Source organism: Hypanus sabinus, chromosome 7 (assembly GCF_030144855.1).
Source record: "Hypanus sabinus isolate sHypSab1 chromosome 7, sHypSab1.hap1, whole genome shotgun sequence".
In the NCBI taxonomy this organism is placed as follows: domain Eukaryota; kingdom Metazoa; phylum Chordata; class Chondrichthyes; order Myliobatiformes; family Dasyatidae; genus Hypanus; species Hypanus sabinus.
The window spans coordinates 147,435,036-147,457,604 of record NC_082712.1 but is presented as its reverse complement, the minus strand read 5'-3'; the positions used below and the strand labels follow the sequence as shown (position 1 = coordinate 147,457,604).

The window sequence follows — 22,569 nt, the reverse complement described above, 5'->3', positions numbered from 1 at the left end:
ATGTTCAATAGTGTGATTTGACTCCAGATTGCTGCCTGGCAGGGGAATGAAATGGGGAAGTGCGTTTGTAGCTTGTGGCAGTGGGTTATAATCTCAGATTGATCTCAGCTACATTCAGAAGAAAACTGTTATTCATTGAATGTGAGAATATCTGTCAGACACAGATAAACTGACATGGGTAGGGAAGAAGTGAGGCTTTTGGAGATGGAGGCTGTAGATACAGCTGCTAAAGGATGATGGAAGAGAGGACTGTGGATAAGTTCTTGAGGAATTCCAGCAGCAACAATGAGGAGTATGAAGGATCTGTGTTCTCGGTGTTCACTGATGAAATGTGTACTGCAGTGCTTCACGAACAATGGTTACTGATCAAAGTTGTCAAATCCCACAGGCATCTATAGAATTTGATCGTTAATAATATAGAGTTTGAAAGAACAATTAATTTTAATAATGGATATCACAAAACTACTGGATTGTCATAAACAAACAATCTAATTCACTAATGTCTTTTAGGGAAAGAAACCTGCTACCTATACATGGTCTGTGCTGTTCCTGTGTCTCACTCCCACGCGATGTAGTTGACACTTACAACGGCTCTTTACAATGGCCCAGTATGGCACTCAGTTTCCACTTTCACAAGGGCAATTAATGATGATCAATCAACATTGTACTTGCTGGTACCCTCACAGTAAACAAGATATTCTTGGAAAATGGTGTGGGAACTAAAGTCCAAGGCTGTATGGTTGAGGTTTTTCTATAAAGAGATCCCTTTGCAGGTATAGCTTGGAAGAATCAAGGGAAGATCATACAAACCTGACTTGATAATGGCTAATAGGTTGATTCGTGGAAATAACTGATGGTAAACTGCTGGTTCATTACACATTCCTTGTACTTTTTATGCAACTCTTGAATCAAATCTATGCCAGAAGTGCAAAAAGCCATGGCACACTTAATTAGTAAATAAGTTTGCAGATGAAAGGTTGAACAAGTTAGGTCTCTATTCATTGGAGCGTAGAAGGTTGAGGGGGGATTTGATCGAGGTATTTAAAATTTTGAGAGGGATAGATAGAGTTGATGTGAATAGGCTGTTTCCATAGAGAGTAGGGGAGATTCAAACGAGAGGACATGATTTGACAGTTAGGGGGCAGAAGTTTAAGGGAAACACAATTTCTTTACTCAGAGAGTGATAGCTGTGTGGAATGAGCTTCCTGTAGAAGTAGTAGAGGCCAGTTCAGTTGTGTCATTTAAGGTAAAATTGGATAGGTATATGGACAGGAAAGGAGTGGAAGGTTATGGGCTGAGTGCGGGTAGGTGGGACTAGGTGAGATTAAGAATTTGGCACGGACTAGGAGGGCCGAGATGGCCTGTTTCCGTGCTGTGATTCTTATATGGTTATATGATACAAACAGTGGTGGCATTGTGGATGGTGTAGGTGACTGACAAAGAATACAGTGGTGTATAGATCAATTGCAGATATGGGCAGAGAAATTGCAGATGGACTTTAACCCAGCCAAATGTAAAGAGAGAGTACACAGTTAAGGACAAAATCCTTAACAGCACAGAGGGACAGAGGGATCTTGGGAACCAAGTTCTTCCTGGAAGTGGCTACACAGGTTGATAGGGTGGTTAAGAAAGCATAGGATGTGCTTGTTTTTATTAGTCAAAGCACTGAGATCAAAAGTCAGCACCACTATAAAACTTGTGTTAGGCCATATATGAACAATTGCATACAGTTTTGGTCGTTCCACTATAGGAAGGATGTTGAGGCTGTGGAGAGGGTGCAGAAGAGGTTTACCAGGATGCTGCCGGGTTTAGAGGGCATGTACTATATAGAGAGAGACTGGTCAAACTTGGTTTGTTTTCTTTGAAGCAGCAGAGGTTGAGGGGAGACCTGATAGGGGTTTATAAGATTAAGAGAGATGCAGACAGAATAGGCAGGGAGTATCTCTTTTCCCAGGGTTGATATGTCTAATACCAGAGAGCATGGGGAATTTCAAAGAAGATGTGAGGGGCAGGTTTTTTTACACAGATACCGGTGGCTATCTGGAGTGCACTGCCTGGGTAGAGACAAATACAGCAGATGAGTTGGGCATTTGACTACTAATTTATTTGTTATTCAGTATAGCACAACATTGTGGGCCAAAGGGCCTGTTCCTGTGCTGTGCTGTTGTAAAAACATACATAGATGCAGTTAAGCTCTATATCAGGAACATCCACAAAATAACCAGTTTTATACTTCAATTGTTTTTGGCCTGGAATCAAAGTAAAGTTACTCCTCAGACCATACTTTCATCCTTCAGTTTATGAAACTGGATAAATCTGGTGGTGGCTGAGTGAACCAGACAGGGAGCACTGAGGGCTCTGCTCACACACAGTGGCATCCAGGCACTCGGGAGGAAGTGTTTTTCCAGGAAAGAATTGAAAGGGTTTCGATATTACATTGAGTGGTCTAATCAAGAATCAGTACAACCACCATTGTTCCCTGATTGTTAACCAACTGTATTACAATCCATGCTGCATTACTTCCTTTGTAGCACACATCTGAATATTGATTAGACTTCATACCGGATAACTATTTAAAATTTAAATACTCTATAGAAATTGCATTCCATTCAGACAGTCATTACCTTAAGAAAGAGCCAGCGCAATTATACAATCCTTATTGTGCATGGCATCAGAGTTCATTTGCTTAGAAGCTTTAAATGCCACTAATCATTTTTCTACAGTAATTGCCAAGCTTTGTATCTTTCTCTAGTATTTTTATGCTGTCATTGCCATCACTATTTGTAGAAGTAAGTGTTAAATATGTTCTTAATACATTTGTTTTACCACCAATCCCTACAATATTCCCTTCTTATCTGAATTTTCTTAACATCTTAACATTATGCTTGCGCCAGTGTTCATCATATTGTTTCTTTTTATATCATTTTATTTTACCCTTTTTTTAAAGAGTGATTTCACATTTTAAAGGAATGCTGCTTGCAAAACACCAGGGCCATAGAGTCCGCGCGCAGCAGATGATGGTGCTGATAGTGGTGGTATCTTTGTGCGGAGGGGATGGGTTTGCATTCTGCCAATAAGTGTTCTCCACCTCCAAACAACATGTAGCTCCCGTGGTGAAAATGCCAGTGACAACCAATGCATCTTGGTGGACTCTCAGGGCATTCTGGCAGCCGTCTCACACAATTGTGCCAATGAGGGACCACACTTGAAGGGCAAAGCGAAAATTAAGCTTTGTACATTGACATCTCGGAAAAAACACTGTGGTCTCTAGACACAAACAACATAAATGCACTGTAGAACCAATGCTACTTGTGAAGTCATTGTTATTCTAGAGGTTTAAAATCTATCTTCATCAGGCAGGAGAGGCCGAGTGGCACAGGCAAGGAAGGATATGTGGACAATAGCCTAATTGTAGAAGGAAATGGTAAAATGTAGATATTTGAAGATAAAGCCAGTGAATAGATTTATTCATAGATGTTCTCTCAACATGACGATAAAGAGATGTCTGCTGTATGAGACCAGTGCAGTTAGCCCTGGCAGCCAGCTTTTGAGGATCCTCTCTATAGGGATTCAGAATATGATCCTTTGTAGAATATCCACTACAAAAATGCACAATCCTTAGAGCCTAGAGAGAATACTTCTAGAAAATCCTCAGATCATGCAGACACTTGAAGAATGGCTTCAAACATTAATGGTGTGCTGAAATTGAACCAACTATTTCACATTGTTTCTTGTGAAAGTGTATCTGTATGATTTCCTATCATAGCCTTGACTTTCTTGAAGCAATTCTGAGGCTGCCCTTCTTTGACAAAAAAGAATTGAGACAATGAGCTATTAAAATTAGGACATGAAGCACTATGCAGTGCCTATGGTCAAGATAGACTGCATGTGGCCTAACAGTTACTACAGTTGATATTGGCAGGTAAACATAGTGTAGTTCCAATGTTGTCTGGTCAGGACAATTATTAGATCTCTTTCTCACACATTAAGGGACATTGTTTTTCAAAGAGAAAGGCCTGTTGTCTGAAGTAATGTGGAGACTTATGGCTAATGCTGCAACACAATGCAGTAAAACAGATATCAAATTACCTGTTATCAAGAAAAGACCCCAAAGACAGGCTGGAATTAACTATTCTAATTGGTAATGTTAATTCCTGTGTAAAATTACTCAGAGTGCCTGACAATCCTGGTTGACTATATTACAAGGTGAAAAAAAGAAACAAGGAAATGATAATTTCAAATGATTAGGCACATCGTAGCACTTTCACCTCCAATTTCAAGCATTCGGTAGATCAACAGTTCTTCCTGTGGCGGCTGAACACAGGAACAAGAAAAGCAACAGGTGGTAAAACAATTCCACCTGCCTGGCCCCTGCCCAAATTTCTGATCAGGTTTGTATCTCAATGATCAATGTTGATTAAAAGGAATAAATATTTGACTTAAGTATGCATGGGTGGCTGTCACCCACAAAAGAGGAACCCTAGAAAAATAGGGAAAGACTGATTTAAAATGAAGAGATGAAAAGTGAATACCTCCACACAGAATCAGGGAGCTATCCAGTACAGAAACTGGCCCTTGAACCAACTGATTCCACAGCAACCATCAATCACCCATTTGCACTCCCGACACTCCCATGAATTCAAACCTCGGTTCTATCCCTCACAGAGTTTCCTGTGGGAGGTATGCCTTATTCTGATTGTTGAATGTTGTTTCCATTGCGATTGGTTAGTTTAGAAACCACGGCTGCTTTTTCCATTGGAAAACTGCCTGGTGTCCAGTTTCAAATATCCTGGGTATATAAAATAGCATGTGGAAGGGGCTTGTTCTCTTCTTCCTTTATGTCTCTGAAGGTTCTCAATCATCCTGGTCATTGTATATCAAGCAGTAGTAAATCAAGGGAACTGGACCTGTTGTAACCCTTTGTTTAAGGCGAGACCATTGGGAAGGTATGCTCTGCATGCACTCTTAACAAAGTATGTCTGTTGAATATTCAGCTTTGTACAGTCTGTAACTTGGGGAACATGAATGCTCAGGCAAATTTTTACTCTTTCTAAATAAATTATTAATATACCTATTCAAAGCCAGTGCATTTCCTGTCGTACTTGCCAGACCCGCAAACCTGATTGGACATTACACAGACACAATTTATAGTGGCCAATTAACCTATCAATCTCCGCTTATCCTTGGGAGCACCCTGAGGAAAGCCCACAGGGAAAACATGCAAACCCCACGCATTCTGGGTTGACCCAGAGTCATTTGAAGTGTGAGGCAGCAACTCTACCAGATACCAGCTACACCACCATTCCATTGAAGTGGTAAAACATCACAAGTGTTCCAAACAAAATGTGATACCAAATGAGCCAAAGGAGCAAAGAAGTCAAAATGCAGAACTCCAGCTGTCAGGACCAAATTAGCTGAAGGCATGGCCATCAAAGAGAGATGAAAACTGGGGATATGCAACAGACCAGAATCGGATATTATGGATTGTTATGGGCAATAATTGGAAGAAGACTATTTGCCCAGCAGATTTCCAGAGGAAATTTACAATTCTTTGGTTATAAACTGCAATACCATAGCAGTAAATGTCAATCAGATGCAGTTTACATACAGCAGAAGTTGAATTTCCCCCATACCTGCCATCTGTGCCCTGATACAGTTCCTTCGATGACCTTATTATAAATCAGCTTAGGTTGGAACAGGACAGATTTTAAACCGCAATCACTGCTGGATTTTCCAGTCACTCAATCATTTTTTTTTGCAGCGAAGCGACTCAAGCAGCTCTATTCTGCCTAGAAAACTCATACAAGCCTATAAATCTGTTTGGCTGGCTTGAACTCACTGAGCAGTACAATTTCCTGTTGCTGTCTTGGATAACACATTAATATTGAAGGTGAATTGAAACACCTCTCCCAAAATTGAGAATCTCCAAACTGATCTCACTGCTGCCATACATGCATCTTGTTCTGGAGCACTGTGCAAACAAAGGTTACCTCTGTGTTATAAGTCATGAAAATAAATAATATTGGAATGTAGTATTGGAATATATGGTACTATTAGTCATGAGAATAAGTAATATTGGAATATATAGTTTGTAATGTGGTTAAATATTTCCAATTCTATACAGTATATTCCAATATGGGAAAAAAGAAATTTCTTAAATCATGAAACAAAAAATTAATTTTCATTTACCGACAAAATACTACACCTGTCTTTCTTTTTATCATGCTTGCTGCTTTTCTTCCTCTCAATTCTTTGCCCATATGACTTATCCACAGGCTATACTGTCCTGAGCACAGTGGTGCACGAAGCACACAATTGAAGACTGTGATGCCCAAGGTCAGCCTCGACTATTATCTGCCTAAGTTACTGCAGAACTCTGGTGTCATAGAGCTTTGTATGAATGACTGAGGTGTGCAAGAAGCGAAAACCCCAAACTTAACGATTTCATTCACAACCTCAGATTTTGCTTGTTGATAAACCTCGACTTTGATAATGCGATTGCTGAGATGGATGTAAAATCACAGCTGGTACAACTGGATAAATGTGTTCTATATTCTGCATAGTTGCTATTGTTAGCCAGCAAAATGCAATAAAAAAACAGCAAAAACATTCAGAAGAACAAAGGATGATCTTATTGAAACATGAGATCCAAAGGGACATGACGGGTCAGCTGTTGGGAGGGTGTCACATGAAGGGAAATAGCTGCAAGCACATGGTCATTTAAAACAGAGGCATGCAGGGACTTCCTCTTCCAGAAGATACTGAATTTCTGGAATTCTGAAACTTAAAGTACTACTCCTTGCAAGAAGTTACTAAGATTACTGGAGGCAGTTGAAGAGGAGGTAAATTCATTTCTGAATGACTAGGGAATAGTGGGCTGTGTGGAATTGGCAGGAAAGTTGACAAGAAGTGGTTCAGTGCCATCTGCCTGCGTTCCACCAGCCTCCCTCTTCCTCTCACTTGCTGCTGCTGGGGTCTTGCATCTTGGGCAAGGTTTGATCGGCGCAGCATGTGGACAGGACTCGTCTTTGGAGGACTCTGAAGTTCATGTGCCTCTGATTACTCCAATTTTGTGCGATTTTGATCTGGGCGGACTGGCTCTGCGGCAGTGCCAAATTGGACTGAACTGAACGAAACTCAACATTCCTAGACTGTTTCAAGGGCTCTACAGCAGCATTTTGTGTGTGTTGTTTGAATTTCCAGCATCTGCACATTTCCTTGTGTGTTATCCGCTTGCTGTTTTCTGCTTGCGTGATTTGTTTTTTTTTCGGCGAATGGATGTTTGACGTTTTTCTTTGAACAGGTTCCATAGTGTTTCTTTGCTTCATTGGCTGTCTGCGGAAAGATGAATCTCAGGGCTGTATACTGCATACATACTTTGATAATAAATATACTTTGAACTTTGGCATCTGGGGCAGATTAGCCATGACAAGGCAGACTTGAGAGACAGGGCGCCTGCTCCTACATTTCTGTGTAATTAAGTGACTCTAACACTGGGCACAGGAAGTGTCCGAAAATTTTAAAAAAATGCTGATGCAGGAAATTTGAAATGAAAAAGAAAATGCAGTAAAAACTTCAAAGAGTTCCAGACATAGAGGGTTAACAATTTCTCTTTGCAGAGGTACTGCCTGAACAGTAGATTGCTTCCATAATTTTCTGCTTTTATTTCAGATTTTGAGATTTGTCTTCCAGCACCTCTTAGGAATTCAACTGAAAATGAATTTGAGCTTCATACTTCTGCATCTGTGCCAGCACATTGCTGGTTGAAGCTGAGAGGAATGGATGGTTCTACCGCTGCAGCACGATTGTCTGTATGCACATTGGGAATGAAGATGTCAAACACAGCTGAAATCAATGCAATGCTTCTTTATCCTACTGACGATCCTTTGTGGCAACTTGGAGGAGTTGGGTAGGTGGTGCATGAAGTCATTGAGTCAATAAGGGTGGGCAATTTGCCAGAGACAATATGGTCCTTTGTACATTAGCCCTATGAAATGAGCATAGTGAGAGAATGAGAAGAAAGACTAAGTAATGTAAAAGTTGTGGAATGCAGGAGGACCACATGATAATGTCAAGCAAATCAAAACGTGCTAATGGAGCAGGGGAAACAGAACTAATGGCAGAGATAAATGGCTTGGCTTGTTCTGATACAGACAGAGAAAATGAGTTACCTTAAGTGGTAGGTAGAATTCAACATTGAACCTAGAAAGGTGTAAAATGCTCAGACCAAAGATGAGCTGCCGTTCCTCATGTTTACATCGCGCAGGTGAAAACAGTCTGATAGGCCAGAGTGTCTCTGCTGTTTGATTGACTGGATGACTGATAATTTCCAAGGCAATACCTGCCTCACTATGACAAAGATATTACTTTTGACCTATCAATACCCCTTTTCCAAACTCCCTGTAATAGGATGTTATTTCCTTTCCTTTGCCACTCTGGTCCTCTTTCTCTCATTTTCCTGATACTGCATGCCCGCTGAGTGCATTCAGCATTTGCCATTTTTGTTATGTGTTTGAAATTGAAGGTGACATTCCTTGTACCTCACCTCCTAGCCCATGCACTAGGGCACAAAGAGAACCTACATACTTAGAGGAATGCACTAGCTCACAAACTGTCCCTTCAGCTGCCCCATCAAACAATTGCTGCCCCTTTGGCCTCATTAGCCAGTTCAGACCCACAAAACCTAAGTGGAAGCACGCATCCTCCATCCTAAGGAGCTGCTTAAGAAGAATTCATGGAAATCTTGCTGTTGGCCTTGGAGAAAATCCAAATGGCTGTGGGTCCACATATTGTCAGCACAATAATTTTTAGCATTTATTGAAGACCCAATGATAATTTCAGCAGCAAATAGCCTTTCATTTTATAGTTACTCTATTTTGAGCTAATTTCATATAATACCCCTGATTACACAAAGTTCCACAGCTGGTGCTAGCCACATGAAAGTAAATATTAACTGGTGTACAAAATAGATAATACATGAAGCTGTTTGTGAATGCATAAATTATGGATTACAAACCAAGTAAAAAAAATACTGATTTACAATCTCCTCTCAGTAGTAGGCACAATGCTTTTTTTATTTGGGTTGTCATCATAGTTTAAATTCTTGTACCATATTGAAGATTAACCGAACTACTCAGGAACAAAAATGTCCTTTGCTTCAAATTGCTCTTTGATCTTAAGTATTACAACATTTCAGACTGCTTAATTGTGTGTGTATATAATTTACTGAACATTTTATTAACTGAAGCAAGTTAGTAAAACATGGGGAAGCAGCTTCAGGAGAATCTGCTTTGTTGCATCTATCTAAACAAACACTTGGCAAGTCCAGTTCAGGGTACCCTAGCCCGATCTTTCTGATTTATTACAGTTGCAAGATAAATCTGTGTGAGATTTTCAATACTTGTATATTTTACCATGCATAAGCTGGTTGGACCATCTGTGCGACCTTTGTTACACACAATTTATAATGCAGTTCGCTAAATTTATTCAAACTTGGGGTAGGGCAAAGTATTACAATTAACTTGTTAATCAAAATCCTTCAAGTTTATAAGGGTTTTCTGGATGACCAATCAATTATAGTTTTAATTGTCACCTCTAAGTTAGAGTTTTCTACTTATTGTGCTGCTAGAGAATGTTTTCTCTTACAGACACTCATTGTGTGCAACACAAATAATTGTGTGTAATCATACAGTATGGTTCCCTCGACTTTAAAACTTGAGAGATGGTAGGGTAGGGTGAAAGAAGGTGGTAGGTGCCTGGAACACACAGTTAGGAGTGCTGATGGTCTTATGATAGAGGTGTTTAATTGGCTCTTTAGTAGGGACATGAATGTGCAGAGAATGGAGGGATGTGGACAATGTGCAGGCAGAAGTGATAAGGTGTCTTTGGCTTAATTACTTCAGCACAACATCATAGGCTGCAGGACCTGTTCCTGTGCTGTACAGTTCTGCATTCTAACCTTTAGCTTTCAGCTCAGTACAATTATTTTTCATTTCATATTCTGGCCATTCTGTACTTTTTGCTATACAGTGGATAATTTTATGCTAAAGGGTTATCTACTCAGTTTTGGATTGAAGTGATATTAACTCACTGAGTAATGAAATACAGAAAACCTGGATGGACTTGAAGTCTTATAGATGAAAGGTTACTTTCACAGTTAATACATTTCAAATAACTTCAGGTTTAACATGCAGACAAAATAATTTTATGAAATATGGTAGTTTTGTGAGCCGACCACAAAACATTGACGTATATAACCAGCACCATTTTGATGGCAATAGAGAAAGTGGTGAATTCAGCCTGGTCCATCTCAGGCAAAGCTCTCCCCAACATTGAGTACGTATACATTAAACATTGCTACAAGAAACCAGTATCTATCAACCATCCAATCAATGCTCTCTTCTGACTACTTCCATTGGGCAGGAGGCATTAAGGCCTCAAGTCCCAGACAGCCAGATTCAGGAACAGTTGTTACTTTACAACTATCAGGCTCCTGAACCAGAGTGCATAAGAAAAAGGATCTAGTGCTTTCCTGGCATATATGATGAATTAATTCTTCTTGGGCTCCCAGCTGGGTACAGTATCGATTTTAATCAACATTTCTGCCACCTTCATCAGGGTCGATGCCTGGGCATGTCTAGTCCAGTGGTATTTATACCCCCATTGTCCATCCCTCCTGATTGGTTAGTCTTCATCTAATCAGGTTTTCGCTGTCCCACCTTCTTTACAACTGAATTCTAGTTCATACTTAGAGTGAGACCTTTGTCTTTGTTAAAATTCTTTTCCTCTATTTTTATTTTGTTGGCTTCTTTCACCAGGCCATCCCAAAAGCAATTGGCACAGCAGAGTAGTCTGTGCCGTTGAAGTCAATCCCATGCCCATTGTGTTCACAGGCATCATCCCCCATGACGAAAGCAGAGTTTGTCATCTAAAAGTCAGTTAAAATTAATATCTATACCTGGCTAGAAGCCAAAGAAGAGTTTATTTATTAGAGTGTATAACTTCATTCACCTCAACTCTGAACTTATTTCACAACCTACAGATTCACTTTCAAAGAGTCCACAACTCACGTTCTCAGTATTATTTATCTTTTCTCATTTGCACAATTATCTTCTCTTGCACATTTGGTGTTTGTCAGTCTTTGTTTATGTATAGTTTTCATAAAATATATTGTATTTCTTTATTTTCCTGTATATGAATCTCAAGTATATGATAACATATACATAACCAGATAGTGAATTGTACTACTATACATTCTATATCTTGCATATTGCAAAAATGCTTATAAACTGGGAATGGATACATTAAAATTTTCTTAATTCAGGGCAGCCAAATGCCAAAGTAAAAATAAGATGAACTGGGAATAGTAAGATTTAAATAAAGACGGAAAAATCTAACAAAAATGTCAAGGTAATAGACAGTAGTAAAGATTTCAAATAAAGAACTGATTCTCACAATGCTAAACTGTCTTTTAACAACTGACCATTTGCAGGAAGCATAGCAGCAATTAAACAAAAACAGAAATGCTAGACCTTTTGACTGTGTAATTTTGTCTTATAGTAAATTTGCTTATCATAGTTTGTATTTGTGGAATGAGCTGTCAGAGGAAGCTACAACAGGACTATTTAAGAAGCAGTTGGACAGGACCTGGAGGGAGGGGGTTTGGAGGGATATTAACAGAACACATGTAATTGGGACTAGTTTGGTAGTTTGGCATGGACTGTTGGGCAGAAGAACCTGTATATCTGTGTTCTACTGCTTTAGGCTTCTATAACCTATTCCGTATTTGTGGAAAGAGGAACTAGCTAACAGTTTACATCTATAACCCTTCCCCACCACTGGATGGAAAGCATACAAATTTCAAAGCTGTTTGACTGGCTCAGCTCTTCAAGCATTTCTGTTTTAAATTCTTAGCATGTGATTTCGTTTGCTGTCCATTACAGTAGGACAAAATTACAACATGGAACTTTTAGGTAGGTTCAGATCTTGATGTTTCAGCTGAATGCTGTACTCCTTGCATTCAACTGAAACATCAAGATCTGAACCTACCCGAAAGATGATATTATGAAGGAAAGAGTAGATGGTCTGATGTAATAATCCACTCCTTAAGTTCACCTAGCACCTAGCTATATATATGTACCTAAGACTTTTGCACAGTTCTGTATTTATCTATTTTGTATGTGAATATGGACAATGAGTGAACATTGATGATTGGAGGCAACACAGACAGAATATTAATCAGAACTGTAATTCCTGATTGTCTTCTTTTAACTAGCTTAGGAATTAACTAGTCTCATCTCAGTATTCAACACAAATTAAAACACAGATCCTTACCAATATGAGTGTCCCACCACACAATACAGTACTCACTACTGGATTTCCAAAACTTTCCATGAGAATTCAATAATTTACTTTAAAGTTAGCATTTTGTTTAGAGAGACAATTATGCCTTGTTGAATCCTGGATAATCAATTAGTTTGGTGCAGTGTATTAGAAATATATGCCCGAATATGTATTTCTATGTCCATGAAGCTGCCCTTGACTCCCAGACGTATTTAAGTAGCAACCACAACTTAAAGTAAATATTTGGCTTGAAAGACTGAGGAAAAGTAGGCAGATGTATAATTCTACTATAGTTAAATTCCTGTTCTCTTTTAGCCATCTATTGAACCCTGCTACCTCTTGTAGTGGTTCTGTCGTCAGGGTGATAGGCCACATATTTTTGGCTCTGCACCATGGATTTGAGATTCATCCGTAATTTTATGCACAGCATGAAACAATACAATTTTGCTGGTGTTTTACTGATATTTTGTGAGCAATTTTGCTGTATTCATCTTCTGGTACTCTATCTTGCATTATTGATAAACTTCCATGATTGCTGGTTTACAGGTATTACATTTAATTTGGATGGAAGATATTTAACAGAGTCAAAACCTTAATTTTCAGAATACATGGGCCCTGAGGAATTTCAGCATGTTTACATACTGTTTTTTAATGCTTGAAGTATATATTAGTGGGATTTTACAAAATGTCAGTGTTATTAAGAATCAGAAAAGTAGACATAAGAAAAGATTTTAAGAGGATTTTTCTGACTGCACCTCTAACTGATTAAGTTCTGAAAATGGATTGAAAGCTTTTGTGGGGTTCACGTTAAGAGTGCTGTAAGGTCAGAATGTACTTCCACTTTTATCTTCAACAGCAGGATTCTACTAATACTTTTGACTATTTTATGTAACTCCAGGGAATTTGAAGGTGATTTGCAATTCTGATCAATATCCTGTATTACACAAATACAATTATATTTGCATGTAAGCATTTGAGAAGCACGTGACCTAAAAAGCTAAATACAGTGGATTCTGGTTAATTGGGCCAGCAGTTAATCAGACCAGCTGCTTATTTGGGACAGCTCTTAAAGAACAAAAACTAATCAAGAAAATAGCCGGGATTTCCTTCATTTATTTGGGACACTCTGCCACTAAATTGGAACAGGAGTCTGTTGACGAGCAGTTTCTAACCAGCGTCAAGACACATATATTGTGTGACTGTTAGACACTACACATGCTTAGAGTGAATATATTTTAAATAGCATTAATTGTGTGTGGCTGTGTTCAAAAAGCAGTGATTTTTGTCACTGATAGTTGTTGAGAAATAAACAAGTAAGACAATTCAGAACTGTTTTGCTCACCACGGTTTCAAATATTTGGGTTTGGAGAAGCTAGAAACGGTCAGGAATGAAAATGGAATGATTTCACTACTTCATCAAGTTGGGAACTACAAAGAATTTGAAGGTATACAATGTTATAATGAAAATAAACATTTGGAGGATGCAATTATCAATAGTATTTTATGAAGGCAGTCCATTATCACCAATAGGTATCTGTACTGATATTGTTCATTTACAATCGATCAAAAGAACGCATACACTGGTTGAATACCTCCATTGATAACTAATAAGTAATACACAGTTTTATGGTAAACCTATGGTAAATAACATAATTTGTTATGCAGTTAAATGGTAGTTTGTCCTTTTTAATACCCTTGTAACTATTTCCATGAAAATTCGGGTATTTGGGGCAACCGGTTAATTCGGTCAAAATGTACTGGTCCTGATGTGTCCCAATTAACTGGAATCTATTGTATATGCTTCGACAGTGGAAAGGATCAGAAGCCTTTCTCCGGAAACTTTATCCCCCATAGGTAGTCTGAAGAGAACAGCTACTAGTGCATGCCCAAGTCGGCATGCGGCATGCAGTGCTGCCCCTCAATTCTTTAAACCCACTCATAATAAAAAGATACATAATGGTTATCTTTACTGCCGAATGAAGCAGCAAATGATTCTGTACATGCTGAGAGCAGTGAGATGTTTTCACAGGAAATGTCTCACGCTAGCTTGGTGCCAGCTAGATGGTTGCGAGAACACACAATGAGACACTTTGAAATCCTCACAGACCTGGTGTACACATCAATATTTGGATAGTAAGTGGTTACAATAACAATATTATTTAGAAATGATGTTATTTTCCATTTGTCTTTTTAAAAGATTAGTATTAATTATTTTAACAGTTTTTCTAAAATGTTTAATTTATTTTAATCTGTCTCAATTATACTTCGATTAATAGTAAGGCAATGAATACACATAAGTAAGCAACAGGACTCATACTTTTTCCTTAAAAACATTATTTTTGTTACTTATTCATTAGTGATAATTTCTGCTCAAAATAACAATGGCATGTAAGACAGTTTTTTTTTTGAAGATTACCGCCAATTAGGGTCCACAATCTCAAGAAAGTTTGCCAACCCTGCATTAGTGGTTAATTTCAAAATAGCATTGAGAGGTGCTGTATTGATCCAAACATAAATCATTTCCAATAACATGTTAAAAACCCATTGATAGTAGCACTATTTCTCTACGACGACACTGACTAAATGTATTACTCAAATGTTACATGGATCCTCCAATATATCTTTACACAAAGATTGGTCAACCCTGTTCCATGTTTTAGAATGATAAACGTTTGGTTGTGAGTTTCCCAATAGTTAACTATAAAGTATTAGTTTTTAAAATGCCCTTGCAAGTGTGGGAACCAAATATTCCAGATTTTGCTTAGTATGGTGAGGTGAAGCAAGTCAGGAGAGGTTTATTTTGATCATGAATGCTGAATGGATTTGTTGGGTCAAAAGGCTTGATTCTGAGAGTCCTGGTAGAAATAGAGCATTGTAAATCATTGTTTTTTTTTCTGCATGATTAAGCCACAAATGTTATTTATTTCTTTCAGCTTTGTGTGTAGTTAATTATTCCTCAACAGCAGGCAGAAGGTATCCTCCAGATACTTGCTCTATCCTTGTACTTTGCTGTGTGATGTTTTACCCTCTCCAGGCAGAATCTCACTTCAAACATTCTTTTATATTGAAATGAGATATTGCCATATCTTCAATTATAAGCTTAATAGTATTAGTTAAAATGCCAGTACAAATTTAAAATGTATTCTACCATTTTATATTTGTAATGCCTTTTATGGAGAGATAAAATTATATTTAGCTACTCTTTCTCCCTTCTGAAGACATTGAATTTTTGCTGAAATATGGATACTGTAAATCCTCTGTTATCTTGCTCAATCTTCTGTCATCTGCACATGAACATACAGAGTGGGTGTTGACAGGCAATTCAACATAGGAGAATGTCAGAGCAGAATCTATCTCTGTCCTTAATTGCCACCCATGCTCAGGCAATGTCTTAAAGGCATAACTGGACCAGAAATTATCAAAATTGATGTTCCATAATTTGGTGGCATTAAGGGTAATTTAAGCATCAATGTCTTGGCCAAGAAGAGCTATTTTAGCACCAGCCACTGAGCTCGATCCCTCCGGATTTTTGGCTGAGTATCAGGCTAGACTGTGGATTTCAGAAATTAATCACTAGGCCACTTACAATGCAAGCACCACTGAAATATGAATACAATACAAGCACAAGAAAGGGACAATAGTTCCTTCCAATCAACATCAATATTACTGCAGGCCTCAAGAGGTTATCAATGTTATTTTCAAAAGCATTAGCAAAAAGAGCCCAGACTTACGAATACACTTTAAACACTAAAAGTTACTTATAAAAACAATCACTTTTAAAAAAAATATAATAAACACGTACACATATGGCATATATATATAAAACAATAGAAAAGATTTGTGAGATATACTTAAACTGCACAAATAAAATAATCTTTGTGTCATCATGCACAGTTCAGTGGGGGAGTTAGGGTATTAGATGTGTTCTCCTGCTCACTTAGCATTTTATGTGCATTGCAAGATGAGCAAAGCAACAGCAAGTCCTGAGTATTAGGTTAGTGAGCAACTGCCTGATGAGAAAAGCAGTCATAACCAAGTAATTTGAGGCTCATCTTGACAGGACTATTAAAGCTGCGATCTTTTCATTCACTGCCAAAACAAAAATGCAGTAAGGCATCTCAATGCACCACAAGCCTCTCTGGCAGGCAAAGTCACCCAACAGCTGCTGCATCAGACTGAGCTAATTATAACATATTGCAACATGCAGCACCAGCAACAGAAGGAACTAAAGTGTGGTCAGAAGCGTGGATTCAAAATCTGAAAACTTAAAAAAGAAATAACATAGTGCTCTCCACGGGGATAAGAGTGATTGGTGGATGGGGTGGGAGGGGGGGTGGTTCTTACCACATTTTGAAAGTCTGCCAGTCAGCAGCTGCATACAGTGAGAAGTTGCTGGATTACAGGAGGAGAAAGGTACATGTTTCTTTACTGCATAAACCAATAATCCAAAACACGAATATGCAGACAAATAAATTATAACTAGAGATTAATACTAAAATGGCAATTTTTAAAATAAAGGTCCCAAAATATTTGTTCAAGGACGTGACCCTATTTGAACTGTATCTGTTGAATGGCAGATCTTCTGAGATAGAAACAATTCAGTCTTCCTAGGATTAATAGTTTCAGCGTTGATGAGATTCTAGAATCCCATGACCGCCAAGATGGAGCGAATAAGCAAAGAGAGTGAAAACAGTTCATCAGGGAGATGAAAGATGTGGAAATGGAATGATAGCACACACACATATGTCATGACGTAATAGTGTAGTCAATAGATGGGGATGGAAAACAAAGGCAGTGGAAGTATTAGAATATTTTGGTTAAACACTGTTAATGTTACCCAGGATTCCAGAGGGAAACTTTACTTGCTTAGCATGAGGCAGATACATTCAAATGAGCTAAGGTCTGACTGTGGTTTCCCTAAGAAAGCGATATTCTGTTACAATTTGCTATGGTCATCCAAATATAATTAAATATAAAAATGGCAGAAATCTCAATACACTTTACAAAACAGATCTAAAAGGTAATTTTACATTGGAACTTAGTTTTCAAAACTACTGGAAAAATTCATTTTTTACCAAAATTTGCAAAAAATTTTACATGTGCATTGGTAAAATTCCACAGTACAAAAAGGAAACAGAATGAAGCCATATCATTCCACTTTGTCACCTAACTGGATAACATTTGAACCATAAGAATATACATAAAGCACCAGCTGCATAGACAAAGCTATCAATGAGATTTGGAGGTACGAGGAATAGCATTCCAGTGGAGGGAAGAAAGATTTGCTCCTGGAGGTCTTTGTGCACAAATTTAGCCTCCCTGAAGATACATATAGGCTGAAAAATGCCTATATTTGTTATTGGATTTCTACTGTATTTCAAACATATCCATAATTCATTTTAGCTGTGGGACTAATGATTGCATCAGTTAGAGATGAGGAATGTATTCAAAATGACATAATTGTGAATGCAATGTTTTCACATGCTTACTATGGAGAGTCGTTTCTGTGGGCCTTCATTTCAAAACCCTACCATGTGCATTGTTCAATATGGGATGTAGGACTCAAAATTTGAGTACCAATGCAACAATCATCAATTTCTGTTCATCTGTTTGGCTCCACATTGAAGACGGGCACACTTCACATTGTTGCAGGCCCCTGAGGTAGCCCAGAAATATTTCCCCATTGTATGTGCCAAATGTGAACTATGGGAGCATGTGCACATTTAATTCTGCCTCAGAACCTGTGCTCCATTGGCTTTGTGACATGACTTCATTGTATATTTAGTGCAATGGAGAACAAGCCGCTCGTTCATTCATAGGACAGTATCAATTTCTGGCTTTCCTCATTGAGTTTTACACATATAGTGTGGTACTGTGGAACTGCAGAACTGCACTCTTTCTTTCCTTACAATATATTAAGTTTTAAGAAAATAGTTTGCAATCCAGGAGCAAATGCTTTGTTTTTGTTTAGATTTTGTTTGAAGTTGACAAAACTTGTGTACCATGTAACACAACTTCAAAGAATGATTTTTTTTACTCTTACAAGATGCAATGCAGCTCGCAGATTGAAATAAGCTTTCTATTGCATTGGCCCAAAGAGTAACAATGATGTAATCAGATTCAGTTCTGTAAAAATAATTAACGCAACAGGAAGCCTGCTAATCATGCAAGATTCAGAAAATTGCAGGAGAAAAACCAAATAAAAGCCGAACTTCTTATTCCATCAATTTTACAAATACCGGCAGATTAAAGGGATGATTATCTTAATATTAACACTGGGAGATCTAAATTACATGTCAGGATGGAAATAGTGAAATCATGTTAGAATTGTCTTTAAAACCATATAACATAGCAACAATTTAGCACATTATCCATTTTTCAAGAAAACTTAATATTTACCAGACAATTGTTGCACAGAAGGCTGGTCATGTGTACTTAACAACTGGACCTGAATTGTTTCCACCACTCTTTTGAACCGACGACTTGGACCTAGAATTGAAGCAGAGAATTAAAGATAAAAGGAACGATTGCTGCATGCTCATTGTAGGCATAGCATGCTCAGCTGAATGGACACAGAGCATCAGAGACAATGCATAATTTACATTCTTTTCAGCCTGACCACATCCTAAATCTCAGAAAATTACTCTAATTATTAACCTAAATAACTTTATTTCTGTTTTATTATTTTATCACACAGAAATTAAAACAATGATTGTGTGCCACTATTGCTATGTGAAGCTTTTTCCAGAAAAATGTGGCAAACATTAGCTCACAGTTTTGGACTCAATTGTATTTTCCTTATCTTCTCCCTGGATTTTTTTTTGTTCTACCTTATGTGATCCTATTTCTGAATCTTTAACAAATGTTTTTGTTATAATATTTCTAAAAGAATGAATGACACCTATAGGTGTTTCTGGGAAGCAACTGAATGCAAATTGCTTGTGGAGAGATAGGCGGCTTTTAATAGAGGTTCCTCACAAAATACTAAACATAACTCTGGACAAATGAATTGCAGGCTAGATTGATAGAGAACTAGAGCACAGAAATAGGCACTTCAAGCAATCTAGTCCTCTGCCTAGTCCCATTGACCTGCAAATGGGCCATAAACCTCCCATCCATATGTACCTATCCAAATTTGTCTTCAAAGTTGAAATCGAACCCACATCCAACTCTTCTGCAGGTTACTCCTTCCATTCTCTGAGTCAAGAAGCTAATTCCTCAGGCTTTCCTTAAACATTTCATTGTTCACCCTTAACCTATGACATCTAGTTCAAATCTCAACCATCCTCAATGGAAGAAGCTTACTTGCATTTACCTCATCTATACCCCTAATAATTCTGTACAGCTTTATCAAATCGCCTCTCATTCTCCTTGCTCCAGGGAATAAAGTCCTGAACAACTTAACCCCATAACCCAGGTATACAAGTCCCAGCAATATCATGTTACATTTTCTCCATGACATCCTTGTAATTTGATGTCAGGGGATCTTGAATCTAATCCTGACTGCTACTTAAAATCCAATTCCTTTCTACGGGTATGCTTTTGCAGCTCCTTCAGCAGTCCTCTGGACACAACATGGTCGCTCAGAAACTGAGAGTATTTTTGGTCAATAACAGAACCGGTGAGATTGCAGTTGTGGATATGTTAGTGGGCACACTGTCCTGCTTCTCAGGCTGTAAGAAGAATCTTAGAATTGGTGGCAGTAATAACAAAATAGCAAGTAAACCACAGATCACCAACAGGAATCTGAGACATCAGTGGTTACACACCAATAATCATGAAACTCATTCTCCTGACATAAATAATAATGTATTTCAATAGAACAAGTTCTTCCTTGTTTTATGGAGTTAACTAAAGCCATAGCCCATTCCTCTCCCGTTGCTGATGCAAATACATTAATATTTAAATTTGAAAATGAAATGGTGGTAGATAATGCAGCTATTGCTGTACTAAATGTGTTGGTGGGGAGAGGTACACACAGCCCTGAGGTATGGAGAGTTAAAATGGTCACTTCCACAAAACTTAAGCACAGGAGTCTTGCTCTGTTGCTACTGGGGATGTTGCCCAGATAGGAGATAGGGGCCTGTAAATATTGGTCAGGATAATGTTAATTAACTAGAAAAATGCTAATGAGCTAGCAATGTCATCAAATTTTTATTTGTGGAAAATAGAAATGGGTTTCTGCAAAGCCAAGCCAATTTCAGGGATTTAGAAGAACCCAATTAAGTTATTTTTAAAAGTATAACAATTCCATGAAAGTGGTGTCACAGGTAGACAGGGTGGTGAAGGTGGCTTTTGGTAAACTATAAGTCAGGGCATTGAGCATTGAAGTTGAGATGTCACATTGCAATTATACAAGATGGTGGCAAGGCTGTGTTTAGGATATTGTGTTCAGTTTTAGTCACTCTACTGTCAGAAATATGCCATTAAGCTGGAGAGGATGCAGAGGAAATTAACCAGCATGTGGCTTGGACTGAGTGACTGAGTTATGGATAGAGGTTGAATGTAGGTAAGGGAGGAGTGATCTTAGTGAGGTTCATGAATAGGATAAATGCTTTTTCCACGATCAGAGAATCAAGAACTAGAGGCCATGGTTTTATGGTAACAGGGTTAAGATTTAATAGGAGTCCAAGGAGCAACTTTCTTTTACCCCGAGAGTAGTCCATATATTGAATGAGCTGACAGAAGACGTGGTTGAAGCAAATACATTAACGATATTTTAAAAAGTACTTGGACAGGTAGGTACTTGGAAAGGTTTGGAGGGATATGGGCCAAACTTGGCAAATGAGACTAACTTAGGCATCTTGGTTGGCATGGACCACTTGTGTCAATGGGCCTGTTTTAATGCTTCCTGACACAATGATGTTAACTCCATGACAGATCTTCTCACCAGCCATGAGATTCCATGTTGAGCAGAAATGTACTAGTGAGTTTCTTCTAGACTGTATGATCTTTCCCTATTTTTGCACGTTTCCTCCCCAATACTAGCAGCTTTCTAATGAAATCTGGAGGATAACATATTCCAGTCCTCTTCTTTAAAGTAATGTTAGAGAGGGCTGAAATTTAAAACCTCTGTCTCTTCAGGTTATTGGTGACCATTGATTGCTCCATCCCTTTGGTTACTAACTAATAATGTAACCCTGAAATATTTGGGAACTTTCTTACTCTGTTAACTTAAAACTAAGGTGCAATGACACAAATTGCATCATGAGTCATTTAGCACAAACATATCTTTTGCAAGTGAATGTTACTTCCTCTTTCCCAGGAGTGAAGTTAGTGCCACTTTAATGAAAGGCTGTCACACACTAATGATTACCTGCAGAGTCCTTTATAGTGCTGTAAATCTGATTTTACAATTCACTATCCTCTCTTCACCAATCACCAAGCTGCTGTGTTGGAGGAGCTTAAATCAACTGTCATTTTGAATGCAGTCAGGTCAAAGGTTTTTTGTTGTCGAAGGTTCTTAAAATAGAAATTCTTTTAAGAAGCGTTTTGTACTGCCACCTTTGACTCAGAATGAAGACAGGGGTCAGCATGGCTGTTGCATTATGCAAAATGAAGATCAATTTGGGAATACGCTTTACTGAACATATTACCCTGGCAAAATGTGGCTTCTATGTCAATGATTAAAAAGGGAGACCAATTGGAGTACCCACCTAGCAATGTCAAAATATATTTAAATGTATCCCTTTAAAACAAATATAATCAAAATAGTTATTTATTTATTTATTTATTTATTCATTTGCTTGTTTGTTTATTTATCTAGAGATACAGTGCAGAACAGGCTTTTCCGGCCCAGCAAACCACGCCACCCAGCAACCCACCTATTTAACACAAGACAATTTGCGATAACCAATTAGCCCTCTAACCAATATATTCTTGGACTGTGGGAGGAAATCTGAGCACCTGGAGGAAATCCATGTAGTCACGGGGAGAATGTACAAGCTCCTTACAGATGGCACTGGAATGAACTCTGACACTATGAGCTGGAATAGTGTCATGCTAACTGTGATGTTACTATATTTTATTGTAATTTCACTAGATATTAATTTTTTAAAAAACAATGCTGATATTAATATGGAAATTATTCAATCAACCATCAAATCACTAGAAGAATACCTTTGGGACAAACCTGTGCTGGAATGGCAGGGTAGCATAGTGGTTAGCACAATGCTTTACGGTACCAGCAACCTGGGTTCAATTCCTGTCGCCGTCTGTAAGGAGTTT

At 38.2% G+C, this 22,569-nt stretch overlaps 1 protein-coding gene across 1 annotated transcript in view; it reads right to left on the bottom strand.

Moving 5' to 3' along the window:
* Positions 1 to 22,569, bottom strand: part of LOC132397309 (serine/threonine-protein kinase BRSK2) — a 967,719-nt gene that overhangs the window by 44,007 nt on the left and 901,143 nt on the right. Inside the window, exons 19-20 of the mRNA XM_059975930.1 lie at positions 18,742 to 18,831; positions 16,687 to 16,734 (exon numbers count right to left, since the gene is read on the bottom strand). Coding sequence (XP_059831913.1) covers positions 16,687 to 16,734; positions 18,742 to 18,831 — 138 coding nt within the window. The remainder of the gene's footprint in view (positions 1 to 16,686; positions 16,735 to 18,741; positions 18,832 to 22,569) is intronic.